The sequence below is a fragment of the Tinamus guttatus genome, unplaced genomic scaffold, assembly GCF_059628265.1.
Source record: "Tinamus guttatus ecotype Peru unplaced genomic scaffold, ASM5962826v1 Tinamus_guttatus_pri_ptg000084l, whole genome shotgun sequence".
NCBI classification, from domain to species: Eukaryota; Metazoa; Chordata; class Aves; order Tinamiformes; family Tinamidae; genus Tinamus; species Tinamus guttatus.
The window spans coordinates 239,640-262,135 of NW_028288618.1; the positions used below are offsets into that span (position 1 = coordinate 239,640).

General features: G+C 46.4%; 1 protein-coding gene across 1 annotated transcript; it reads right to left on the bottom strand.

Annotated features, from left to right (window-relative positions):
• Positions 1–256: 256 nt before the first annotated feature.
• LOC104578759 (myosin-IIIb) lies at positions 257–22,239 on the bottom strand. The gene is given in 29 exon segments (XM_088520281.1): positions 257–324; positions 609–925; positions 1,206–1,371; positions 2,052–2,141; positions 4,114–4,313; positions 4,633–4,748; positions 5,309–5,440; positions 5,658–5,749; positions 5,937–5,984; positions 7,496–7,543; positions 7,780–7,865; positions 8,323–8,442; positions 8,693–8,758; positions 8,850–8,896; positions 10,065–10,176; positions 11,273–11,386; positions 11,710–11,775; positions 11,943–12,029; positions 12,462–12,562; positions 12,955–13,071; positions 14,310–14,418; positions 15,880–16,008; positions 16,303–16,405; positions 16,719–16,875; positions 17,342–17,444; positions 18,527–18,629; positions 21,721–21,851; positions 21,944–22,009; positions 22,090–22,239. Coding segments are annotated over 29 exon segments (3,219 nt in total). The 5' UTR covers positions 22,216–22,239; the 3' UTR covers position 257.
• Positions 22,240–22,496: the final 257 nt, after the last annotated feature.

Below are 22,496 nucleotides of genomic sequence, written 5' to 3' on the forward strand. Positions count from 1 at the left end.
GTTTTGTTGCAGTACTGCAAGCACAATGTTCTCCCCATGTGTCGGGAACGTAATCCTATGCTGGTGGTTCCCATTTATCCTGGCCTCCCTCTACTACTGATCTCTGTAGAGGCATGGAGTAGAAGCTGGCAGGTGCTTTCCATCTGCCCTGCTCTATTTCTTGTCGATGGCCAGGAGACTCTCCCCTTTGCTTGTCTATTTCCTGGAGGTGCTAAAGTTGCCATCTGGCCTCCTGTGCATCCCCTCTGCTTACCGTGTCACTTGGGCTGCATGTCCTCAATGCTCAGAGCTCGACTGCAGCTCAGTACAGGAGCTGTTCAAGGGAACGGAAGAGAACTGCAGTGGGAAACAAAGACACAGCATTAGGGAAGTACTGGCTAGGTCACTGGCCACGTCACAACCTCTTGTGTTGTGGATTTTCTTTGTGAATCTCAAGAGATCCCCCCCCCCAGGGTCTCCCACAATCTGGATGACAAGAGCACCAAATAAATCTGGTCATTGAGGAGACAGGAAATCAAGCACCACTCTGGAAGCCTCCTATCTCTTATATTTGGACAGGGCATCTCCACCAGCCCCAGGGCAAGCCTGTGACAGCGGAAGGTTGTTCCCTGCTCACCTGCTGGATTTCTTGCATTGCCAGGCGAATGGAGGAGTGAAGGCGAGGGAATGCCTGCTCGCTGCATCCCTGCTCTCCTGGGCTTGGCTTTGTTCTGCTCTCATCAAGGCTCTGCTGCTCTTGGCCCTTCTTGGCCCTCCTCAACCACACACGTTTGAGAACTGAGGCTGCTCCTGTCTGTAGGATGGGCTTCCCAGCAGGAGACCCAGAGAGGCAAGTCTGCCCCTGCTGAGGGCTCTGCTCCTCGGCTGCGGATGCAGCCAGCGAGAGGCACTCCAGGTCTTCATAATCCAAACTCTCACTGCTTTTCTGAGGGTGAAAAGAGTGCATTCAGCAGTTATCACCACAAACCCTTTACATACCCCGAACAGCACAGCTAAGAGCAATATCCAGCTGTGATTACTGACAAGAATAGTGCAGGGGTAACATCCAACCCAGAAAACCCCAGTGCCCACCTACTACCCTTCCCTGGCACATGCAGAAGCAGCCAGACAGCTCAGCCAATACAGGACTCCCGCAACAGGAACCAAAAGCAGAGATACAGGGCACAGGGCACAGCCCATGCCCCAGCCCCTTTTGCTGCACTCACCTGCCTGCAGGGAACAGTCAGCGTCTCCATGAAGGGCTGGATGCCCACGGCCTGGTGATACCGAACCAGGTCAGTGAGCGAGGCATGAGCCCGGTCCTCACCCAGAATTACATAGCGTGCATTGGGCTGCATCTCAATCATGTAGTGTCTGCAACGGCCTTCACCCCTGGCAAGAGGGACAGACAGAAACAGTCATGACACGAGGCCACAGCATCTCTCCAGGACCTGGTTGTTGCTTTCTGTATTTGTTGTCTCAGGAGGCCCAGAAAGGATCAAAAGCCACAGTACCAAATATTGCAAAGATGCAGGAGATCCTCCATGCTGGAGTGTTGGACACTGTGGTAACAGGTCCCAGAGGAGCATCGGTTTTCCCAAAGTGAGCAATGGGAGCACAGAGAGAACCCAGGCTTCTGGATCTAACTCCCAGCAGGCCGTACCATCTCCCAGGCCTGTTGTCCACATTATCACCTGCCCTTCCTCTTGCCTGATGCTGCCTGCTTCTAGCATACTCCGATTACTTCTCCTCTTCTCTAGAATAATGTCCTGTGCTGTAACACATTTCCTCAGGCCCCAGTAAATGCTTCTTGTAGCCACAAAGCCATTTCACATACTCCAAGCAGTACCTGCACCCTGCAAACCAACCCACATCAACTAAATCACAGGCTGATCTAGTCTTTGGCAAGAGACAGGCTCTGCAGTGTCCTGTTTGCCTGGGTCTGTGGCAACCTCCCACAGAAGAAGCTAAGCATTAGACTCAGTGGACTACTCTGTGGAGAAAATTAACTATTCCAGCCATACGTAGCTCCATTTAGGAATTTCTTCTTCCTTCTCTGCAAGGCTCATTACCTGTATGTCAGGGTGTAGCCTGGTCGGCTCTGGCTGATGCGAACAAGGAAGCAGCCCAAAGGCTTATCAATCAGCAAATTTTCAGCTTCCCTGGAAGCAAGAAAGAATTTTTCAAAGGTCTGCAAGTAGTTGTCTCCACATAGGCATTCCCAATCTTGCAACCATCGTAGCGGACCCTATCTACAAGGAGGCCACTATCTGCCCACTGTGTTCCCAGCTAGATGTTTCCAGGCTCAAGCTTACTAGTGCAAGGAGGCATAAACATGCTGATGTGCTGCAATACTCTCAGCCAAAGCCTTTCCAAGCAGGGCAGCTCCAAACCTGCTCCAGCAGTGCAATAGCAACAACCACGATCCAGCACAGAGCACATGACAAAGCATGGCTGGGATAAGAAGCTGGTGCACATGCGCAATTCCTCGGCTCTGGGGCTGCTGGAAGAAGTGAGAAGCCTTTGCATTAGTGGCGCTCAGCACGAGGTAAGCCCAGTGCCTTGAAAAAAAGCCAGCTATGGCTGCTCTGCTTCCCTAAACATCCCTACTGGAAAGAGGCCCTTCCCCTTTATGCCCGATAGACAAAGCACTGCTTTGTGCTGGCCACACGCCTTGCTCCAGATTAAAGGCAATTGCACATCACGAGTGCAAGCTGGGACTGCTCTTCCCCTTCTGGTACATGAGGCTAAACTAATTCAGGGAGACCAGTGATTCTGGTCATTCAGTGGCATGAAGTACCACTTCAGAAGTGCTCAGAAGTATGCCTCAGTATGTCTTGGGAAGAGCCTGCAGGCAGAGAACCTGCTGTTTCCTTCGTAGTGATGTGCTCATCTCTAGCCTATATTTGAATGCAAAAAAAAATGCCCCACAGGCACTAGCTCTTCCCAGGCGTTCTTGCATCTATCGACAAAAGCACTAATGCATGTCATTTAATTACCTTAAAAATGTAGCTGACAGCCACTAAAGGGCTCTGTACTAAGCTGACACGGTGTAATGTCTCTGAGTAATGTAATGCTCCCACTGACAAGCTAATAAAACCCAGCAACTTGTGATCTAGTAAGACCAAAGGAGACCTGCAGCATTAACAGGGGAAAAAAAAAGTTGCAAACTGAATAGGATGATAAGGATGTTTGAATGCTAGGCACATTTGGCAGCAGTACCCCCCTAAATAAGAGGGCTCTGGCAGTTAGCAGGCATGCAACACCATAAATTAACTTCTACACAGGGGATACTGTAGCTAGAAACTTTGGCATCTACCTGCTAACCTCACTATCTTGCTGCTATCTGATCACTGGCGTAATCAGCATTTCACTGCTTGTCGCACTGCTTGGAAAGAAGAAGTGTTTGGCTCAGCCAAGAGAGTAATGTGAAAGGCATACACAGTGGCATAATTTTAGGCATTTAAATAACGGTTTTGCAAAAAAAAAAAAAAAAAAAAAAAAAACTTTGGAATTCACAGTCACTTAATCACTCCACAGGAAGGCTGGCTATTGTGAATGTCTCTCTCAACCCAGGGGATTTTAATTCCACCTTTGCTACATTTTCCTTACCTAGGCAGAGGCAACCACAAAACTCTGCCTCCTCCCATACCTGGGGTCTTTGCAAATCTTGCCACTGGATACTCACAAAAGCCTCTCTTAATAGGCTTTTTAATAAATGTATATTGAATTCTACCTTCCTCTGCTGTAAGAACAGCAACTGAGAATGTGAGAGCAGCCATAATGAGCCTGCCCAAAAGTCCACCTTCATCCCCTTCAAGTACTTTCTCAGCTTCCCTTGCCTGCACAGAGTCTGTATTTAAGAACCCACAGCAGATTTCTTTTCCATGAGCTTGCACTGCCTTTCCTTGGGCCCACATAAAGTTTCAGCATTCATACTGCATGGCAAGGAGCGCCAAACTCCCTCTAACGGTTTGAAGCTCACAACATGGCATTGAAAAGTCTTGCATGTCCTCAGTTTCTTTATGGAGGCAAATCCATGGGACTCCAACCTCTCTTCCTAAGGACATGGCAGCTTCTGCCTGTTTGTCCCAAACCCAGCTGTGATCAGTGTGTCCATCCCAACATACTCACCTCCTGCTGATCATCCCATGCAGCCAGCTGGGAAAGGCTCCATCATCCTGCATGACTTTCTGGGCCTGTGTCTCTCTGAACCAACGAAGAGTTGCTCCTCTCTTGAGTTTCCTCATTTTTGCCTCTTCTCCAGTCTGTTCCTCTGTCCCCAGAATGGGACGAGGCCCAGGGGGGTGCAGGAAATTATCAAAAGGAGTGGACTGAAAATGGGGACAGGGGAAAGTGGGCATGAAAGCAAGGTCAGAGGCAAGGCTCCTAGAAGAGATCGCTTTGGTAGATCCTATTCCTGAGTCCCCGCACTTCGGATAAGATCACCAGTCATCAGACTCTGCTTTCAGTTCCTCAAAGGCACTGACAAAATATTTTCACTAAATAAACTAGGAAAGGGCTCTCTCATCTCTGATAAACACAGTGTTCTCCTGTGACCACATGCAAGAGAATATGCATATGCAGAAGACAGAAGGAGCAGGGAAATGCCACACATGGCTAAGTGACCCCAGACAGAGCTAATATTGCTACCTCTGTGAGTTTGCTGCGTGGCCGTGGAACTGGGGGCTGTGGTGGTGTATCAGCTGCAGGACTAGAAGGCTGAGAACGTCTCTTTCGTGGTAGAGGAACTGGCAGACTGACTCTTTCTGGAACAAGAGGAACAGGTAGATGAAATCTGGGATCCAAGATCAATGGGATCTGTCCTCCATATGCCCAGCGTAGGAACGAGCATGCAGACAGAACAGGAAATGTTCTGTCTTTCCAGCGCCCCCTATAGCAACAGTAGGAAGAAAATAAGAACCACCAAGAAAATAAGTGGAGCTCAGCCTGGCTCTCTCCTCAGCCAGGCTCCCAAGGCTGGGAAGGGACAAAAGAGCCAAAGAACATGGCCTCAAGTCCACTGTCAACCCCCACTCCACATGCTACAAGGAAAAGTGACAAATCACAAAGCAGAGATACAAAATACTTCCCACTGAGCAGATGGGAAAGGCCCAGCCTGGCAGTCCTCCCAATGCAGCCAGGTAAGTGACATCCATTTTCTCTTTCCTCACAGAGAAAACCTCACTGTCAGATGGACCACATAAGGGGAACTTTCAGCTCCACAGGCAGCAGGGACATGCCACCATGGCCAGCAATTTAAAGCACTTTGAAGAGATCATCACAAAAGCGGCCCTATGCTAATGTAGTGGTAGTGGAAGCAACTCACTTCGGGCTTCTGCTTCCATCTCCAGCTGCTGGATTCTCTGTCTCTCTGCCTCCTCCTGTAGCCTTAGTGCCTGGGCTTTCAGTTCAGCCACCAGCTTCAAGTACCTCTTCCGGCAGCTGAATCCCCTGAAAGCTGTTCAAAGAAAAGCTGTGGTTAGAGAAAAAAATGCTAATCGTATCTTGTCACTCCCAAGTGGAAGCAATATTCCTTTGCCCTGTCTCTGAAAGTAGGACTGAGATCTGTTTCACTTACAGTGACAGAGTCTCCTCGGCTTACCACCACTCACAAGGCTGCCCTCACTCTCTGGTATGAGATCAGAGTTAAGGGACTGTTCTGCCCCAGTGCTCACCTTTCTGTATGACAACTGCTGCTCTTTCCAGTTTCTCCACACACTTTGCCAGCTGTTCCTTGTGCCAATATTTAAAGAAGAGTCGTGACTTTCTGTGGGTAGAGGAGAGAAAGAAACACTGAGAAACACTGTTTGTCTGCACTTGCATCCTATCATACATGAATAGATCCTTCATACAGCTATAGCTTCCTCCTCGAAGGAAGCCAGATAACAGTCTGCATGGATGAAGTCTCTGCAGTTCGGGCCGCCACAAACCCTACAGCAGCAATCCACACCTACCCACATATCCAGCCTGTCAGGTCTGTACTTTGCAGTATTTCCAAACAGCTAAAAGAGAGGGAAAAAAAAGCAAAAGTCATTCTTTTTTTCACCCAAAGTGAATGCTGCAGCCAGTGATTTTAGGTGTATAAAGGAGATGAAAGTGCCTTAGAACTTCTATGTTATATTCTTTGACCTTTGTCATTGACCACATTCAGTCTTATAATCTATAAAGCTCCTTGAGGTAGAGCTGGGAGAGAATCACACTGTGGAGTGTCAGCAAAGGGGTTCCTAAAGACAGACACTCTTCAGCATCTTGGAAGGCAAGTGTGCAGGGTGTATCCTATTCTCAGAGGTGGGTTTTATCATTTAGATTCGGACCACTTTAGAGCATGCAAGCTGTAGGATCTATATGAATCCTGGAAAGAGATGGTTTTCCAATTCTGATTTCATTTTGCAGGAAAAATTCGGGAGCATCACAAAGACAACCTCCTCCCTCTGCCCGCACATCCAGACCTCTAAAGTAAAAGTAGTGGCACTTTTTACCAGCATGCTACATAGCAAAACAGCTTCTCCCTCAGCCAAATTCTGCTGTGCCAAACCTACATGTGAGGTTACATTTTTCCCAAATGTATCCTGTGACTTTCATGTCTGAAAATACATGGTGCTGCTTCCTTACCACCACCTCTCTCATTATAAGACCATCTCTTGACCTCACTTGGATTTGCAATCTTTATTAATTCTGCCTTGTCTGAAATTTCAAGGAATTTCTATGAGGGCTGGAGTTGCTGCTCCCACAAGATAGCTTTTTCAGAAGAACATTGAAATCCTTTTCTCAGAAGGAGAAAAAAAAGTGTGAGTGTGTGTATATACATATATATATAAATATATATATATGTATATCTCAGCTGTCTGCCTTACATGATTTATTCTCACAATCTGTCACAGTTGACTGCGGCAGGAAGGACTGGAACAGTAAAGAAGAGAAGGAGGTGAGAATTTGCTGCCCTAGAGGTTGGAAGGGGAAAGCTGACTGTAGGAACAGACTGCAGAGCTGGAGAGACATTTACATTTTAAATGTTGTGGAAGGTACAAAAAAAAAAAAAACAGTTGCTGTGGGTATGTTGTGCATGTACACATAGCAAGTTCTTGTACCAGAGATATATGGTCTTCAGTTTGTGAGACATCCAGTGCTGGCTGCTTAGTCAACTCTGTCTTCAACTTACTCTTTTCAAATCATCAGGAAAGAACCTGGAGAGGCTGCACTGAGTTCATGTCCAGTTGAGTACTGTGGACATCCTAACTAATCCTTGAAACTGAGTCCATTTACCAATTCTCCTTCCACAGGATAGAAAGAGTATACATAAAGCAATCTACAAAAGATCTCATTCATCATTGTACTAAATGATTTATAAAACCCTAGCTATCTTTGTCTAGGTATTTATGGTTCCCATTACCACAAAAATACATCCTTAATTTGTTCCTTTTACTCAGTTTGCTATGCTATCCTGACAGCAAATGTTTCTGAAAAACAAAAGGGACTAAAATTACATTGCACATGAAAGAAGTAGGATTCTTACCTTTCTTTTGTGAGAGACACATCTGGTTTAACTAGAAGAATTCCATATCTGTCAAAAACAAACCAATTCAGTAAGGTAAGAGTCATATCCTTGATATGCTAATCCATGTAACACTCACAGCAAATAACAATAAACCAGTGCCTTTCTCAGTCTTCCACAGCAAACAACCCTGTAGTCTTAGGCATGTAAACTTTAAAGATAATTTTATTCTCTGCCCCATTACAGTTACCAGGGTCACTTTTCTGACAATATTTAACAAGGAACTTTCTAAAGGTTTAACAAACCTTTCAGCAAACTCCTCAAATGAGGGTCTCCAGGAGAAACCTTCTCGTCGGATCCGGATGGTCTCCAGCAATCCATTGTACCGGAGCTGAAGTGGCAGCATAGAGAGGTTCGGAGAGACAGACAGTCACAAGTCAGAATAGGTCATCAGGTTATCCACTCATTCCTCTGCAGAAAAACTCCTTCATTCAGTCCCAAACCTCTCTAGTTCAAATGAATGCTTCTTTAAAAATGATTTCTCAGTTAAAGACTGAATTTACCAAATCCTGCAACTCTTATGATTGCGTTCACAAAAAATAAATGGGAGAGAGCTATGAATGGAAAGCCTGGACCTTGCAAGCTGTCACAAAGACATGTAAGCACCCAGAATCTTTGCCAGTGTAAGAAGGGTGTCCTACTGTTTTCTCCACAAAAGCCTTCATTCAGACCAGCCACCTTCCTACCATATCCATGGTCTTACAGTGGAATATGCACTTCCCTTCCTTAGATCCATTTTTCACCAACACTTACTGAAGCACCTGTAAAGAAAACTGCTATTTTCTCACCTGCTGCAGCACCACCTGGCTGTCCACCACGCCTGGCTCCTTCTGGCTGTTGGGCTTTATACAGCGCACGAAGTGCGGGCTGGCAGAATACATCCGCTCCATGAGCACCATCAGGGAATGCTGCGGAGAACAGAAACGTCAACAGTCCAGCAAGGCAACGTGTTACCAGAGCTCTATAGCGCATCATCCTGCTCATGAGAACTGCCTTCCCATCCCACCAATTCAGGCTCTTTCAACCTCGAGTGCCCAGGCTCTGATGGCAGAAAGCCCCAGTCCATTTGCTGGAAGTTTTGCTATGTGTAGCAGCTGGAAGCTCTTAAGAATATCCCTGCACACATCTCAAGGGGCACGGCAGGCAGCAGTACTTTACCCGGAACTGAGCTCCCACTGACTGCTTTCGTGTGCTGTTGAACTTGTCATCTGCTCCTGGTATGATCTAAAACCAGACCAAACAAAAGGATTATCCACGGAATATCGGGAACAGAGCCACCAATTATCATTTGCCATGCAGACCAGAAGTACAATACCTTGGCTTTGACATGAGGCATTAGCGTCCCTGTCCTGGAGATAGTAGCTGGAAAAATAAATACAGTAACTACTTTTGTACCCTCACCCACAATCAACTATATTTAAATATTTCAGACTTCACTTCACATGCACATTTCCCCACAAAAACTGAACAACAGAGGAAAATACAAGGAAAGAGCTGAAGAAGAGAAGAACACTCCTATGCTACGCTACAGAAAAGAAAAGGCAGCCAGGTTACTGAACAATCCTTAATGACCTTCAAAAGAAATATCAACAAGGAAGCTCCAACAATGCAAGAGAAAAAAAAGTATAGTTAGCAAACAGAAAGATCACCTACAACAGTCAACATGGGAGATTATATAAAGTGAAATAACTTAAAATAATTCAGCAACAAAATGAGAAATTCAGGGAATTTGAGTTTACGGGACAATATAATGACACCCTTGATGCAACAGTATCACGTGCACTGAGAACAGATTATACCTGTTGTTTATGAACTTACAAAGAGTTGGAACTAGACTGAATATCTTCAGTAACAGCATGGAAGAAACAACAAAGACAGATATTTGTGAAACAAAGCAGAAAAACTGTAAAACACAGTGAAGACTAAAAATGAAATTTATCAGTCACTCTAACTAGCATCTGTAAAGGTCAGGCTTGTGATCCTGGAACTATGCAGTATGGAGGGGTGCTTCAATTGCATAAGAGGAACAATGTGAAGGCACTCCTGGGACGGATATCTCTGCTATCATGTGTATGTGCCAAGGGGAATGGAACAGCTCAGAGAGATCTGTATAAGTCAGAAGGCTGTTCTAGGCAGCAGCCTTCCCAGAACCTCTCTGAGGTTGCCAGCTCTGGAGCACATTCATGGTTCATAAAACTAATTCTGATGCTTAGGTCTTGAAAGGAGGGGCCTGATTAATGCAGCCTGCCCCATCATAAGAGAAGGACTATTCAACACCTCAACTGTGTGACTAGACTTGCCCTGAAAGTAAGTTGGAAAGTAAAGTATATGAGAGTGACAGAGCCCTGCGACAGGCAGCCCAGAGAGTTTGTGGAGTCTCCTTTTCTGGAGATCTTCCAAACCCGCCTAGATGCCACCCTGTGCCACAGGCTCTAGGTGTCCCTGCTTGAGCAGGGGGGTTGGACTAGATGATCTAGAGGTCCCTTCCAACCTTAACCATTCTGTGATTCTGTGTGATTCTGTGACTTGCCTGTGAAGAGCACACTGAGCAAGGGGGTGACACTGTTGATGAAGAGTCCACGAACATTGGCTGGCAAGGTGTCTCTGTTCTTCTCCAGAAAGCCACCAGCAGTATATTGTACCTAGGGGAATGTGCAACAAGTCAGTAAGGGCAGCAGCTCTTACAGGTTGGCCCCAAAAGCCACCTCAAGAGCTTGCGAGGAGCAACTGTTAATCTAGATGTATATGCATATACAGCTTGTGCAGACCACTGTACACTCTCTTCAGAGGCACATTCTGAGCATCAAAACCAAGAGGTTGGTGCTGAGAAGTTAGAACTACAGGACTGCAGCATAACACTGAGACACTCACATTTCCTGTTCTGTATTCTTTCACAGTGATGATGCTTCATTTACTTTTTGTTTACACTTTACTCCTTCCTCCTTGCTCTCTCTCTTCCCTTTGAAAAGGCTTCCAATCTGCTTGCTGCCATGCAGCCCCTTGCTTCTCTTGCTCCCTTCCTTTCTCATCTCCAGCCTGCCATTTTCCTTTCTACGTTAAGTGTTAAGCTTTCTAATAATGAACATTATAAGGAATGATGTAGTCAACAGTTGGGGAATTAGACTACTAAATCACATACTGCAGTGACCTGACCTCATTTGTTCTTGCTACAGGAATGAATTCCGATCAATTCAGTATATCTGAGCCAATGCATTCAGAACTAGTGGCAGTAAAGTTATATACTGGCCCTAAATCAAGGAGCTTTCACATTTAAATACATAAACAAGTGCTCACATTTTCAAAATATTTACTATTATTTGCTTTCACTGAGTTCCTCAGGGCTTGAAATAAATTAGTGACTTTTATCAGTATCAGTATCAGTATCACTCCTTACAGCTAAACATAAGCGACTAGCTTCTCCATCAAGGCTTTACAATGCATGCAGGGCTTTCACTTTATGAAGGACTATTTTAAGACTAGAGCTTCAATATAGTGATGACAGATATGACATAAACATCTCTAAAACCTTGTGACTCCTGAAGAAAATGGGGCTTCTCTGGGAAGAATATTTTCTCTTACATTTGCTAAAGAGCTCCATTTACCCTAGAAGGCAGTTCCCAGGAGATACAACACTCCTTTAGAGCTGTACACTGTTGAATTTCATAGTCTTATTTTTAAGCAACACATTTTTCTCCGCTACACACCTTCCAAAGCACACTTCCTAAAAACTGTACTTACATTCCCAGCATAGTGAATGATGCTGAAACCCAAAACACGACCTCGACTTGGCTGGAAGTGCAAATTCCTCTTGAAACTGCTGTTCAGTTTATCCACAAATGTTTTATCAGTTGCCTGCAAGAAAACAGTTTTCATAATCAAATTATAATGCTACAACATAGTCCTGACCAGGACACACAGAAATAAAACGAAGTGTTGCAAGTGGCCTTGACCATGCAATAATTTCTGACTACTTAAGCTTATTTAACTCTACACAGAGATGCTAATATCTTTGGACTGTCCTTGATCTAGCTGTCCTGTCCCATCATCCACACGTGGAAACATTTCTGCTCATCCTGGTTCTTATAGTAATGCACCAACATTACAGCACTCTTTGCAGCACATATTCATTGTCAAATTCTCCACACCATTTTCTCTCTCTCGTACCTCACCCATACCTGAGGGAATGCACTCTGCTCATCCAGAAGAGACAGCAGCCCAACTGGTTTGGCCAAGAGCAGGTCCTGCAAGGAAAGGCAAGTTTTTATATACCATTAAAGCAGTACTTTCTCATCTATGCCATCCTTGATGGAGCTTCTTTCCAGATACATCTCCTCCCCATGGTGGAATGAGGAAGTCCCCTCTCTTGGCTGGATAGAGTACCTCACTCTGTCAGTCTTATATCACTCACCAGAATGGGTTCATTATTGTTGAACTTAATAGTTTCCCAAGGCAGCTCTTCTTCTCTGTAGGCAGCCTGCTCCAGCTGGAAAATGTGCTAGGAGAGAGAAAGCAGAAATTGAAGCCTCTAAACTTTGGGCTTAGACAACTCTGAACACCTTCCTCCCCATCCTGAGCAGGGTATGTAGGCATGGCTCTCTTGCTCATGGATCAGGAGCCCAAGATAAAATTGCTATTCCACATGCCCATCTGTAACCTAGCTGCTCACTGATGCTGCATAAAGCAGGAACATCTTTTAGATCACCACAATGTTCACTGGTCCTTACTCTACTAGTCTGGTCACTGCTTGACCTATTCACTCCTGCTTTCCCTGCACAGGTGGTTCCTCTGCTCTGGCAGATTGTTGCTCTACTCTGCTGTGTCAAACACTCTTTCTATCTTTCTAGGCAATGGCCCTTCTTTCCTCTCACTCTTCATGTCCTCTGCTTTCCCCCACCACACCATGCGAGATTACCCACTGTAGACTTACATGGTTGAAGAAATGCTGCAGCTGCTCGTTGGCCAGGTTTATGCAAAGTTGTTCAAAACGATTCACTGCAAAGTTTTCAAACCCAAAAATATCCAATATTCCTAGAAGAGGGGAGATGGAACCTGCAAATTATTCCTGCAGGTAGCTAAATACCCCCAAAATACAACTACTGTCATCTCGCCTTACAGCCCACGAAGCTAAGTTGTCACCTGGAGATCTGCCCAAGTTCCTTTTGGAGAACTCGCTAGGAGATCCCCCACACCAAACCCAGTGGCTCTGCAAAGCCAGAGCATCCCAGAACGACAGCCTCACAGTTACTTCAGACCAGCTGGCTGCCTTTCAGACGCTGTTGACCAGTACCTTCAACACCATCATCTTTTTGAGAAGATAACACTGAATGCAGTCGTCATACCTCATATTGCACTGTTCCTCCATCATGTCTGAAGGATGCATACTTTGATGGCAGAACAGGAGCAAGACAAGCAAAACTCACCTATCTCCCTCAGCTCCACCTCAGGATCCACATTCTCAGCTAGTAGCTCATTGATCTTGGAAACAATCCAGCCAAATACTCGGCCATATGCTACCTTTGCAATGGAGTCTCGAGCATCTGCATAGGGTGAGAGAGAATGACAGTGACTCACTAAAGTTCTCAAAGAAGAGTAGGGGACAGAGCATACAAGCAGTCCCAAAACATCCACCTCAAGCAGTAGTGTCCAATGGTTTATGAAGTTGTTTTGGAGAGCGCAACTAATCTGATATCTGACAATCTTCCCTGCCCTGTGCAAGCATGCACAGAACTCTTCCTTTCTGAAGTCTGATTACAAGGTAATAACAGATAGATGTACTAAAGCCCTTGTAAGATCACATAAAATGGAGAAGTTTATAAAAAAAATCTAGCTGTTCTTTAGAATATCCAGATTTCTTTCCTCTTCTGCCTGTCTGCAGAGTAGAAGCCCTATCACAATCAAAATTCAAGTAACACCTCCAAGTAGCATTTGGAAAACTGAATCGTCACTATAAATACCTAAACTTTCTGCTAAACAATTTCTGCCTCGACGTATTTAAACAAGAAGAATAAAATTGCTGAAAAATGTGCTGATATTTGAAATGGGAGACCTAATCAACACGATCAATTGATGCACTACTGTCTGAAGTGTTTATTTTATTGCCTAGAGAGAGGCAAGAGGAGACATTTGGGAAACTGAAGTAAATAATTCTCAGTTTTCATTTTTTCTTCTACTTGGTTAAGCAATTATCTAGAAATTCTGGGATTTCATTTTTTTTTACATGTCTTTTATTTTAATTCAACCTTTTTTGTGAAGATTATCTTTGTTAATTTCTTTTCTTGCTGAAAGAAAAAGTAACACTTCACATTTACTATTTTAATATACTTTTCCGTCATTCCTTCCCTGATACTGTGCTATGACACTGATAATCTCAGTTATTTCTCCATCTACTACCCAGAAATCTGCACATTGCCAGCACTCTGCAGCAGCCTCCCCCTCTTTTGCGCAAACATCTACAGTTGATTTGAGGGAGAAAGCAAGGATAAACATCTACAGTTGTCTTCAAGGCTGGATTTGAGGGAGAAAGCAAGGATAATTTCGTTGTTTCTCAGCAGCTCTGTGTTCTCTGGGAGATCAAACAAAAGCAATGTTCATGGTGCTATGCATCAAGGAGTCCAAGAGGACAAGCGCAGATATACTTACCTATGCAAGAGAAACAAGGAAGCTGCACTGATAGGAATCTTTGTTACTAAGAAACTGCACATGAATAGAGACACCCTTTCATCGAATGCATGTCAGTCTTTCTAATCAGCACTTCTATGATTTATGTGTTTCTTACCTTCTGCCTGCTGCTTGGTGTGAAAGCGCTGAATCTGCTCCCCCCGGGTCACTGACATTGTGCAAATGAGACATTTCAACAGCTCATCTTCTTGAACTCCAAACTGACCCTTGGAGAAGGGAAATACAGGAGATTAGCCAACACTGAACCCTTATGTGGGGACTATATCTCCCTGAGCATATGGGACACCCAATGTAAGGGAGCCATGATTCCTTGGCATTCCTTTGAGGAAAGGCATTGCTCAAAGGGAGCAATTGCTCAAAGGGAGGCCTTTGAGATTTGCTTCAATATAAATATTACTTTAACATTTGGCAGCATTAAAGATGTACACCCTGAGATCTTCACTATCCCACGCAGTGATCAAGCTCACTCTCGCTCCCTCTTTGACATACTTTACATCTTAATTTCCCAGTGCTGCCACCTTTCACCTCACACAGGAGATATACACCAGTCCCTGATGAATGGTTTAATGACTTATTGTACAGCACCATGATGAGGTGGTTTTACAGGTGCTAAGGAGAGCTTCAACAAACTTTAGACTAGTCACATGAACTCACAGGAACCAGGAACAAAGGGAATACAGATGCAGGTGAACTCCTTAGTAACTGCTTTAACAGAAATTCCCTTCCCTTCCAGAAATTCCCATTAGTGAATAAGTGAAGAGATAAATAAATAAATAAATAAATGGCTGCTGAACAGATGTAGGTGGCTGCTTCGTGAACAGTGTAGGAGGGGAACTGGCAGAGATGAAAGTGAAACAACAACAAAAAAGAACTGTGGTTTCAAATAGGTCAAAATAAAAAGTCACAGAGAAGGCAGAATGGCAGAAATATTTGTTAAATCCTTCTCTTCTGTGTTGTTAACAAAGCAGATAATATATCCCTCCCATATAAGAAGAATTAGATGGTTCAGGGAAATATGTAGTTCTTAATCTGATGTTAATTTGGCCAGAAGAGCAAAATGTTTAATTCAGGATTAACAAAAAATGATAGTAGTTAAGATGGTATCTTTGGCCAGGCTACAAGTCTAGCAAGAAAATAAAACTTGTGTACTGTACACTTGAATTTCCCCAAGGCATCGCACTTGGTATCACATGACTCTTGATTTTAAGAAGTTTGCATTATATGAACCCAACAAGTTAAGTGTAATATTGCCACATGCAGGAAAATATTTCTGGGGAAAAGGAACAAAGGGCCTCAGAATCACTGTACAGTTTATGTGCTGCAAAACTCAGCTCAGTGGTAATATTGTTCCCTAGACACACAGAAGCTGAGAACTGGCTTTTTGGATATCACCAGCAATCCCACAGAGGTAGTCAAGATAGTCATGAGGTCATACTGGGCATTTCTGGAAGAATCTCCTTGTTTTTCAGGAGTTCTCTAGAGAATGAAACTTCTCCTACAATCTCTGGCAGGAGCAGCTCCTGAAATCCCTACAAGAAAACTCCATCATCTTATACATTTAAGAGCAATTCTTAACATAAGTATTGTCTAAAGATGATACAGTCACACAGCTAGTAGGGACCAGTATCATATTGATAAGACTTCTGTCCATTCTCCTTGTGACTCACCGCTGCAGCTTTCAGCCATCCCAGGGAAGCTTCACTCACTTTTACAGACACACTGTTCTCCTGAGGCTCGAAGGTCACATTGCCCAGAGACAAGACACCAGCCAAGATTGCCTGCATGTCCACTTGTTCCTGAAACACACACAGGAGTAACTGAAAAACTGTCATCACTCAGCCTGTAACATATAACATCCATAGTGTAGACACAACCTGCCCCAAAGAGCTTCCATATTTCTTTATCAGAGAAGGTGAAGAGGTGAGGGAAACGCACAGGGAACCTGCAGAAGGAGGCTCTACATAAGACTGCAAGATTCAGATGGTTTGGAAGCAGCATAGGAAGTTCAGAGGGTGGAGAAATGGGAAATAACTGCAGCCAGAAAGAAACCCTACATCCGGAGAGGGAAGCGAGGAGTCCTTGGGACTCACCTGTTCTTGGAAGCCCACCATGTCAAGGGCATTGCAAACCTCTTGATATTTGTGCTTCCAATGCTGAGCTACATCTTCTGTACCAAAGCGTCCACTTATGTACCTGAGAAAGTGTATATTCATATACAATCATCACATAATCAGCACAGCCACTAGCCCTACCCCACAGTAACAAAGCAGATCAGGGACAGTGGAGACATGAATGGGAAAGCTTCTCCAAGGTCATACAAATAGAACGAAAGAAGAGATTTTCAATCTGCTGGCTTCCAAGCTGATCCATAAGATCTCTTCATGTGGCCCCATCCATATCCTCCTCCCGTTTCCATTCATTTGTTCACCCCTGCCAGGCTCTGCTATGCTGCATCCTCCTCCACCCCACACCATGAACACTAATCCAGGATCTGCCTTGGAATTACCTGTACAGTGAGGGATCCAATAGCCCATACATCTCCTTTTTCTCTGATGAAAGCCCAGCAAACATGTAGTAGAAGATATGGAAATTCCTTTCTCCAGTATCTTGTTGTACCACTCGTGACTTCTCCAACAGATACTCACTCAGCTTTGCGCCTTTCACTGCACTCAAAAAGGTAACAAGCCAACCTTCTAGAAATATTAAGTTGACTGAGCTATTCCCCATTATTTTTTGTTAAAAGGAGCATAAGTGCTGCCTAAAATAGGTATCTGGTGTACAACACCCTTAAAGCCTCCCACCTCCCTTGAAGTGGTTTTCCCCATGCTTCCCATCGCCTTAGAGATGTCTCCATTAGAAACAATCAAGACTTCAGGGACAAGGGAGTACAACTGACATCTCTCCTCCGCCTTACCCTAAGGTAATGCCTTTCGCATGCCCCATATTGTCCTAGTCCAGGTCTTATCCTTAAGTCCTAGTTACCATAAGATTTTCTCCGTTGCACACCCTTCTCACAGAGCATCAAGTTTCCAAATTTTACCCTCCACAAGTTCTGACTACTGAGTCCAGTCCCTCCAATGCCTACCCATCCTCCAAACTAGACATTTCAAATGTTGCCCTTGACCTCACCTGTATTCTTCTGGAAACGCAGCTGTATGTATTTTCCAAAACGGCTGCTGTTGTCATTCATCACAGTCTGGGCATTGCCAAAAGCTTCAAGCAATGGATTTACCTAAAAGAGGAAGAGAAATAGCACGAACGCTCTTGAAATTAAGTGATCTAATCTAACTTATTTGGAAAAATCTAAGTTGAGCACTTGAGGATTAGCATGGTTTTCAATTACTGATGGCATAGGAAGCGCTCCATCAGTGCTTATATCATATCCTGGAAAAATGAATTAAAATACAAATATATTCAAATATATTCATAATATATTCATATGAGAGCAAAGAATGCTTATTGGCTGGAGACAAAGGGACTTGGGCTACATGCTGAGTAACCTGCTGAACATAACTTTGCAGCACTGCACTGTAATCCCAAATGGGCTAACTCACTCTGTCTATATATTTGAGATCCACCATGCGTGACACTGCCCTGCAATAATAAGCTGTCCCAGAGCTCCAAGCACAGCACAGAAACACCTCTAAGGCTCCCCAGGAAACGTGAAAACACTGATTTTTTTATGAAGTAGTCCAAGGGCTCGTTCTGCTTATTTTTTCACATGGAAGGTTAAGGTATGATTTGCTCAAAAACTTTTTGGATGGCAATTCAAATGAAAATAATTCAGATTAAAGAGACAGGAGTATATGAAAATCAGACAGAAAAGGTATATTGAAACAGCAAAGATGAAGCTAGCCAGGAATAGCAGGTATGCTCCTGACAGCAAGTGTTTTACTAGTCAAAGAAATGTTTCCAAAAGCTCTGCAGATTCTCCATCCCTGTGTATCACTAAATCAAGATTTTGTATTACAGAAACAAAGAAGTCCCTGTTCTACATTGAACAGGAAGAAGGCGATTCCAAAATCCCTAATCCCTTTTCACAGACAGCATGCTAAAATGATCACAGTGATTATATCATTTAAGAATGAGCCCACTACATTGCAAACAAACAGAACTACCGATCCTGCCACCCCATCTCATTTTTGGTCAGCTATTTCACCATTCTTACCCACTATTTCCTTACAATGTGGCTAGAATTTCCCCCCGCCCCACATCCAGTGTGATAAAGCACCAGGAGGATCCCTGAGCCACGCAGAAGCCACCTTGCAGCATCAATACTTCTCCATCTGTGAATATCACCCCATAGTGACCTACCTGTAAGATCTGCTGCTCCAGCTGTGAGTTGCCTTTACAAAGTTTCATTATGTGCTGCAGCAGCAGCTTGGTACTCTCCGTTTTCCCTGCACCACTCTCTCCACTGCCAAGAAAAGGCAAAGTTAACTTCCACCAGCCATAAAGTGCAGTTGTCCTGTACCTTATATTTCGGTGTCCCATCACTTGAAAGCAACATCTGCTCTATCCAAGTGGTTATGACTTTCTGAGCGACATCAGACATGGTATATCAGCTTGGACCACAGTTTTATTATACAGTGAGCTCCATAAGGTATGGATATGTTCCCAGAGGAACTTTTCCCTGTTCATTGTGATGTTCCACACTATCACATCCAGATGAGATGCACCAGACAGCACACTCACTCTGCTTCATAGGGAAAAACACCCCACGTATCTAGCTCTTGGAAAACAACACCCTTTGAAAGTGTCTGGTTCACAGATTCCCTCGCACATGCTTGAGCTGACAGCTTCCCCTTTCTACAGAGAGCTTTGCCCCATCCACGACTGAGCGCTGATCTCATGACACGCAGCAGTCTCAGACCTGCAGCCTTTCACACATCCATGTGCTTCGGCTGTTTCCGAACACGGGAATGTGGCACGAAGGCCAGCAGTCGAGACATCACACGTCATTCCAGCGTCACATATTCCCAGTGCCTCCACCTCCAAGTCAAGCAGTAGCACGTGAAAAGTTTCCTCAAGCCTGGGAGGACTGGGGATGTACAGCCTGTCAAAGGAGCCCGGCACCATTCTGGTAGAGACCTTTAGCATAAGCATAGGAAGAATGAGATGCAGGAAATGCTGCAGGTATACACCCGAGGGTAGGTCTCTGCTTGCACATCTGACCTTTGAGCTTCCGCTGTGGCTTTACTGCTCGGTAGCTCCCCGAAGCCTGGCGGAACGAGGCGAATTCCACTAGAGTTTTCACACAGAAAGCTCTGGGCACTCAGGCAGTGTGGGCTGCTGACCTGGGCTCTTCTCCCCAAAAGAGAGCCCAGGCAGTGACTGGAAGAGCAGCAATTTTCAGAGGGAGAGCATCATGTTATAATAACTGAACTGAACTTCGGGAATTGTTCTGCTTGGAAAGGAAATACAGAAGAAAACAGTATCTCAGCATGATGCCAGCTGGGAGCCAGGGTCCCAGTTTACTCCTGTCACGGAGCGAGACACTGGTTCCTGGGAGGATGCCAGGACTCACTGCCAGATTCCTTCACAGAAGCCAGTTTTACTCTGTAACATTTCCCGAGCTCACAGCTGCTGCAGCCGTGGGCACAGCACAGCTGCAAAGCATTAGAGGCGTTTAGTCCCGTGACGGATACCTGATCCCAAGCGCGCACCAGGCCGCCATCATCTGAATATGCACAACAAAACAGGACCGTTTCCTCGCTGAGGACATGCCATCCAGACAGTGTCCCTGCCCTGTACATAAGCTGGTTTGTTTTCAGCAACTTCCTTCCTCGGCAAGGCCAAGATAGTGATCAGTGATAGTGATCGACAGTGATAGGTAGTGATAGATACAGATAGTGATCGATGAACTCCACGGCCATGCTCGAGCCCACCTTCACATCCTGCAGCAAGAGGAACAGCATCACTAGGTCTTGCAAGCACCCTTCCTCTCCATCTGCAGCTGTGTACATGCCCCAGACTCTGAAGAAAAGAAAAGCCATCTCCAAGAGATCCGAATGCCCTGCTACAACACGCTGAGGCTGCTACTAAAGCCAGGATGGAAAGTAATAGGAGACAGTGGAAGCTGCAGCAGAAGACAACGCAGTCCTAATGAGCCTTTGTCACCTGGGAGGCAGCTGCTGCGTCCAGCATCAGTTGTAGGCTCTGAAACACGTCCAGACCTCACAAAGTAGGAGTGACTAAACGGAGAACAGGAAAGCCAAAGAGGCTGTGCTTATATCCTGGAGGAAAGCACACAGGTTCATGGTAGACTGCAGATGGGCACTCCAGAAGGGGCTTCCTCCCCCTTCATACTTTCCCCAATCCCAGCATTGCCCATACCAGATAAGTTTATTAGCAAGTACTTTACTGCTTGCATAAAGGAAACCCTGTTATAGGAACGAACAAACTTGTTAACCGGATTGCAGGATGCATAGCAGTAACTCAGATTCTTATCTCTGACACCACAAACTGCTGTTAGGAGATGAGTGAGAATGCTGATTTTTCACAGAACACCTTCAGAGAGACCTGAGATGGTTTTCCATCTCCCACAACAATTTCTGTGACTTTTTGCATTCCTAGGAGCCTCTTCTACATGTTGACTCCATGGCCATAACTTCTCATGTGTTTGGTGAACAACACACTTCACATAAAGCACAGACATGGGTGATGCACAGCTAGAGAAACAGGAGGGCCTAGACCTTTAGGGGCTACTTCCAGTCCCACAGAGATGCTCAAGAGTGATTCAACGGGTCATTTCCCTAACACGTAGAATGAAAATATTGATAGCATGGTCAGATTACCAACCTAAAGAAGAGAATTAAGCAGCTGCCCATTAACATTTCAGCTGAGGTGGCGTTTTGAAGTCTAAGCTAATCACAGTAGATAATTAGCTAGCACTCTGAGGCTTTTCCTGCTACCTGATGCCATCTGTGGCCTGGCACGGTTCCAACACGGCAGCGGTGACATCATGGGGTGAAGTGCTCACGACACTCCAACACTTGGTCACAAGAAACTCTGTTTGCCTTCTAATACTAAGAACTTCCTGGTAGAGTAAGATTTTTCGTGACCAAATTCCTAAAGGGCTCCTCGTAAACAAGTTTTCCTTACTCGCGCTTTGTCTGTCCGTCCTTATCACCTCCACGCCACGCGGGGCAGGCGCGCAGCTTCACCCCAGCAGAGCCCCTTACAGTTTCTTTGCCCGGGGCACGTCAGTCTCTCCAGCGCTCTGCCCTCCCCAGCCAGCCGCTTTCAACCCAACACAGTTTGTTTTTTCTTTCCCCCACAAAAGCTGTTTCATCTGCTCTCCGAGCCGCTCCCGAGCAGAGAGGCGCCTGCAGACGAGGCTGGGTTTCGACTCGCCGAAACCTTTGAAGCGGAGGGAGCTTCGCCTGCACCGGGGAGCTCTTTGAAGGGGGAGGCAGCAGCTGGAGCTGCCTGGCGGCAGGAGGGCTACCCGGGCCATACACAGGCTGGGGGCCCATGGGGACCCTTGGGGACACGGTGGCCCTCACCTGATGACGATGCACTGGCTGCGGGGCCCGGCAGCGTGGCGGCCCAGCATGGCGTGGTAGGCCCGGTCAGCGACGGCGAAGATGTGGGGCGGCAGTGTACCCTGCTCGTGGCGCCGGTATTGCTCCGAGATCTGCGGGGACACAGCGGGGCAGAGCGGGGAAGGGGCGCGGGGGGCAGCCCTGGGCGGGCGCGGGGATCCCCGCAGCGGCGGCGCTCACTGACCTCCCGGCCGTAGAGCGGCAGGCGCTGGAAGGGGTTCATGGCGATGAGGATGTCCCCGACGTCGGTCTGGCGGCCCAGGGAGAGGAGGCACGAGGGTGAGCGCCCGCCGGCCCCGGCCCCGGTCCCGGCCCCGGCCCCGCACTCACGTAGACCTCCTGCCGCAGGAACCGCTCCCGCAGGCTCCCCAGCAGCGCCGCCTCGTCCAGCTCCGCCAGCGCCGCCAGGTCCCCGGCGGCCCCGTCCCGCGGGCGCCGCTCCGCCGGCGACACCATCCCGCTCCCGGCGTGTCCCGGCCCCGGCCCGCGCCCGCAGCCCGCCCGCCCAGGGCCCCGCGCTCCGCCCCGGGGCCGCCCCCGACGGGGCGGAGCCGCCGTTTGAACGCGGGGCGGCGGCAGCGGCCGGGCCGGGTCGTGGTGCAGGTAACGGGCGGCGGGTCCCTCCTGCCGGCCCCACGTGGGGCGGCGGGGCCGGGGAGCTGCGCTGTGGGGCCGGGGGCCGCTGTGGGTTGGCGGAGGTTGTGGGGCAGCGGTTGCTGCTGGGCGCTGGGTTGGGC